Source organism: Macadamia integrifolia, chromosome 8 (genome assembly GCF_013358625.1).
Source record: "Macadamia integrifolia cultivar HAES 741 chromosome 8, SCU_Mint_v3, whole genome shotgun sequence".
Lineage (NCBI taxonomy): Eukaryota > Viridiplantae > Streptophyta > Magnoliopsida > Proteales > Proteaceae > Macadamia > Macadamia integrifolia.
Window position 1 is genome coordinate 8,194,251 of NC_056564.1, and position 3,254 is coordinate 8,197,504.

Below are 3,254 nucleotides of genomic sequence, written 5' to 3' on the forward strand. Positions count from 1 at the left end.
TATTTTTCGGCCCCGGTACACATTAGACCGAAAACGGCCTTCCGCAGGACAAAACTGACTGGGCGAGGCTCAGATGTGGAAAGCCAATTCTAGGGACTTGATAGGAGCGTAGCGAGGAGTTCTAGTGAGACGCTCACTTAAGGAGCGTTCCCATAACGTACGATCCAGTTTGTTTCCGTACATGGCCATCTTAATTGAAATTCTATCAAAGCCGTACATGTGAGGGACTTATTTTTAAGCGCGTGATATTACATTTTCAGTATCGACAATAACAACGCTTTCTCTCTCTACCTCTTGGAAAAAAAAAAAAAAACTTTCTCTCTCTACCTACCCGTCTTTTTCGCGCCTACCTACATAGAAACCCAACACCCCAATCCTCTTTTTATACTCTTTTCTTTCCATCTCTCCGTCAACTGTTCTCTTCTCAGTTTCTGAATCGCTAGGAAAGAAGATCTCTCTCTCTCTTTCAGCTTTCGCACATCTTAAACATGTCTTGCTACAAGGGCAAATACCATGGTAATGGCTTCTTTCCTCTCTTAATTTTCACTTTTACTTCTGGTTTCTCTTGGGTTTCTGCTTGATTTTTGTGATTTTTCTCTGGCATCGTCGGATCTTGTTTAAGTAGCTAAAGAACTTGTTAATGGTATACTGGTGTCTGTTGTAGATCTAGATGTTACGGTTTCCTTCTTACTTGATTTCATTGAGTTGGTTCTTGTTAGATCTGGATCCTTTTTGTCTTGTTCGTGTTCAAATTGTTCAGATCTGTGGTTTCTATCTTGTTTGATCGTTTGAGATCTCTTGTTTAACATGCTATTTCTTGTCTCTGTTCTTATCTGACAATATTCCTTTATGTATTTGCTATTTGGTTTTTTGACCTCTCCTCTTGCTAATGGCTTACCGATTCTAGTGTACTTTTTGAAATAGGAGTATTGTATTGATCTTTCTAGTGTTCGATTGATTGTTTGAGTGATACGGAAGTCTTCAAATTTGAAGAGATCAGTTCAGCTTTCTCCGTTTTCGTTCTCTTAGATATTTTGTTTAAACTAAGGACGATGAAGAGATAAATAATATAAAGAAATCCGACAGTTCACTGTGATGGTTGTGCAAGTTTGGATCTTTCTACGATTCTCTTCAGGAGATAAAGATCAAGTAAACGGAGTGATAGTGTCCTCTTGTGTACATATTGGGTTGTCTTCCTAAGTTGAAAGGCAGAGATTGAAACCTTTTTTGAGATTGAAACCTTTTTCTATGGGACTAGTAGGATAAACGAATTTCCTACCTGGTTTTAACCATTAGTATGGCTTGATTTTATCCTAAAAGGATTCATGTGCTTATCTGTACCCAAAAAATAAAAATAAAAAATCTTACCAGTAATTAAGAATGATAATTTCTTGATCTTTCAAATCCATATTTGTCCATGTAAGTTGCAGTTTTGACTGTGCCATTGTTTTGAAGATATTGTGTATTGAAATTTATTATTTCTCCTGTTTGCTTGGATTCCCTTTTCTTTTGTAGTTCAAGGGGTTGAATCTCCCGTATTTCTAATCTTTGAGTCATTGTAATAGCTATTGTATATTGATGAATTATTTCCAAATGTCATTGAAGGATCGTCCTCTCATTTGTTGCAGATGAACTCATTGCCAGTGCTGCACACATTGGCACCCCCGGAAAGGGTATCCTGGCTGCTGATGAGTCCACTGGGACTATTGGCAAGCGTCTATCCAGCATCAACGTTGAGAATGTCGAGTCCAACAGGCGGGCACTTCGTGAACTTCTCTTCTGCACTCCAGGTGCTTTGGAATGCCTGAGTGGTATAATTCTTTTTGAGGAGACCCTCTACCAGAAGACTGCTGCTGGTAAGCCTTTTGTCGAAGTCATGAAGGAAGCTAATGTTCTTCCTGGCATCAAGGTCGACAAGGGTACAGTTGAGCTTGCTGGAACCAATGGTGAGACCACCACCCAGGGGCTTGATGGCCTCGCCCAGCGATGCCAGAAGTACTATGAAGCTGGTGCCCGGTTTGCCAAGTGGCGTGCGGTGCTCAAGATTGGCCCAAATGAGCCATCCCAACTGGCCATCAATGAGAACGCCAATGGATTGGCACGCTATGCCATCATCTGCCAAGAGAATGGCTTGGTTCCAATTGTTGAGCCAGAAATCCTCGTCGACGGTTCTCATGACATTGAAAGGTGTGCGGACGTCTCCGAGCGTGTCCTTGCAGCATGCTACAAGGCATTGAATGACCACCATGTCCTGCTAGAGGGGACTCTGTTGAAGCCCAACATGGTGACCCCTGGATCAGAGTCGAAGAAGGTAGCCCCAGAGGTTGTGGCTGAGTACACCGTGAGGACCTTGCAGCGTACAATGCCTTCAGCAGTCCCTGCTGTGGTGTTTTTGTCCGGTGGACAGAGTGAGGAGGAAGCAACTCTGAATCTGAACGCCATGAACCAGTTTAAGGGTAAGAAGCCATGGGTTCTGACATTCTCCTTCGGGCGTGCCCTGCAGCAAAGCACTCTCAAGGCATGGCAAGGGAAAGAGGAGAACGTGGGCAAAGCACAGGCTGCCTTCCTCAAGAGGTGCAAGGCAAACTCGGAAGCGACCCTTGGTGTCTACAAGGGTGATGCTGCAGGTGGCGAAGGTGTCTCTGAGAGCCTGCATGTCAAGGACTACAAGTACTGATCAAGTTTTGGGTCCTCTCCTTATTTTTAAAGATTATTAATTAGGAAAGAGGAAATGGTGAACAATGGTGAGTCCTCTTTGTAGGGGTAAAGAGTGGTTCTTTTGTTTAATTGAATTTGGCAAGGGAGTGACGGAATAAGTTTGTAGGTTTTTGCTTGTTTTTGCTTGTTTATCCTTTCTGGTTATTACTTTGTGATGACCTCTGCCTCTTGGCAAAAATGATGGTAGTGAATAACATTTGAGTTTGCTAATCTCAGGCTTTTGCTCTTGGTATGTGTCCTTTTCTTTTGTTTTTTAGATGCATGATGATTGTGAAAGGGCACACAGATACACACTCACTGTAGATGGTGTTTTGGTAGCCCTCCACTGTTTGACATATGATGATTGTTCAACTCTTCTAATCCTTTCTTTTGTGAGTAGCAAGCTTGATCAGATTCAAGCCAATTTCTGTGAGGTCATGGCAATGAATCTGAGAAAATCTCTCTGACTGCTTGGCAGAACATCTGTAAACACAAAAAATTAGGAGGGCTAGGGATCAGATTGAACAAGGCCATAATCTGGTGCTGCTCATAAAACT

At 42.4% G+C, this 3,254-nt stretch overlaps 1 protein-coding gene across 1 annotated transcript; it reads left to right on the forward strand.

Annotated features, from left to right (window-relative positions):
- Positions 1-356: 356 nt before the first annotated feature.
- LOC122086949 (fructose-bisphosphate aldolase 6, cytosolic) lies at positions 357-2,928 on the forward strand. Its single transcript, XM_042655871.1, has 2 exons — positions 357-516; positions 1,629-2,928. Exons 1-2 carry the CDS (start codon positions 489-491, stop codon positions 2,675-2,677), a joined length of 1,077 nt encoding a protein of 358 aa, XP_042511805.1. The 5' UTR covers positions 357-488; the 3' UTR covers positions 2,678-2,928.
- The last annotated feature ends 326 nt before the right edge of the window (positions 2,929-3,254 follow it).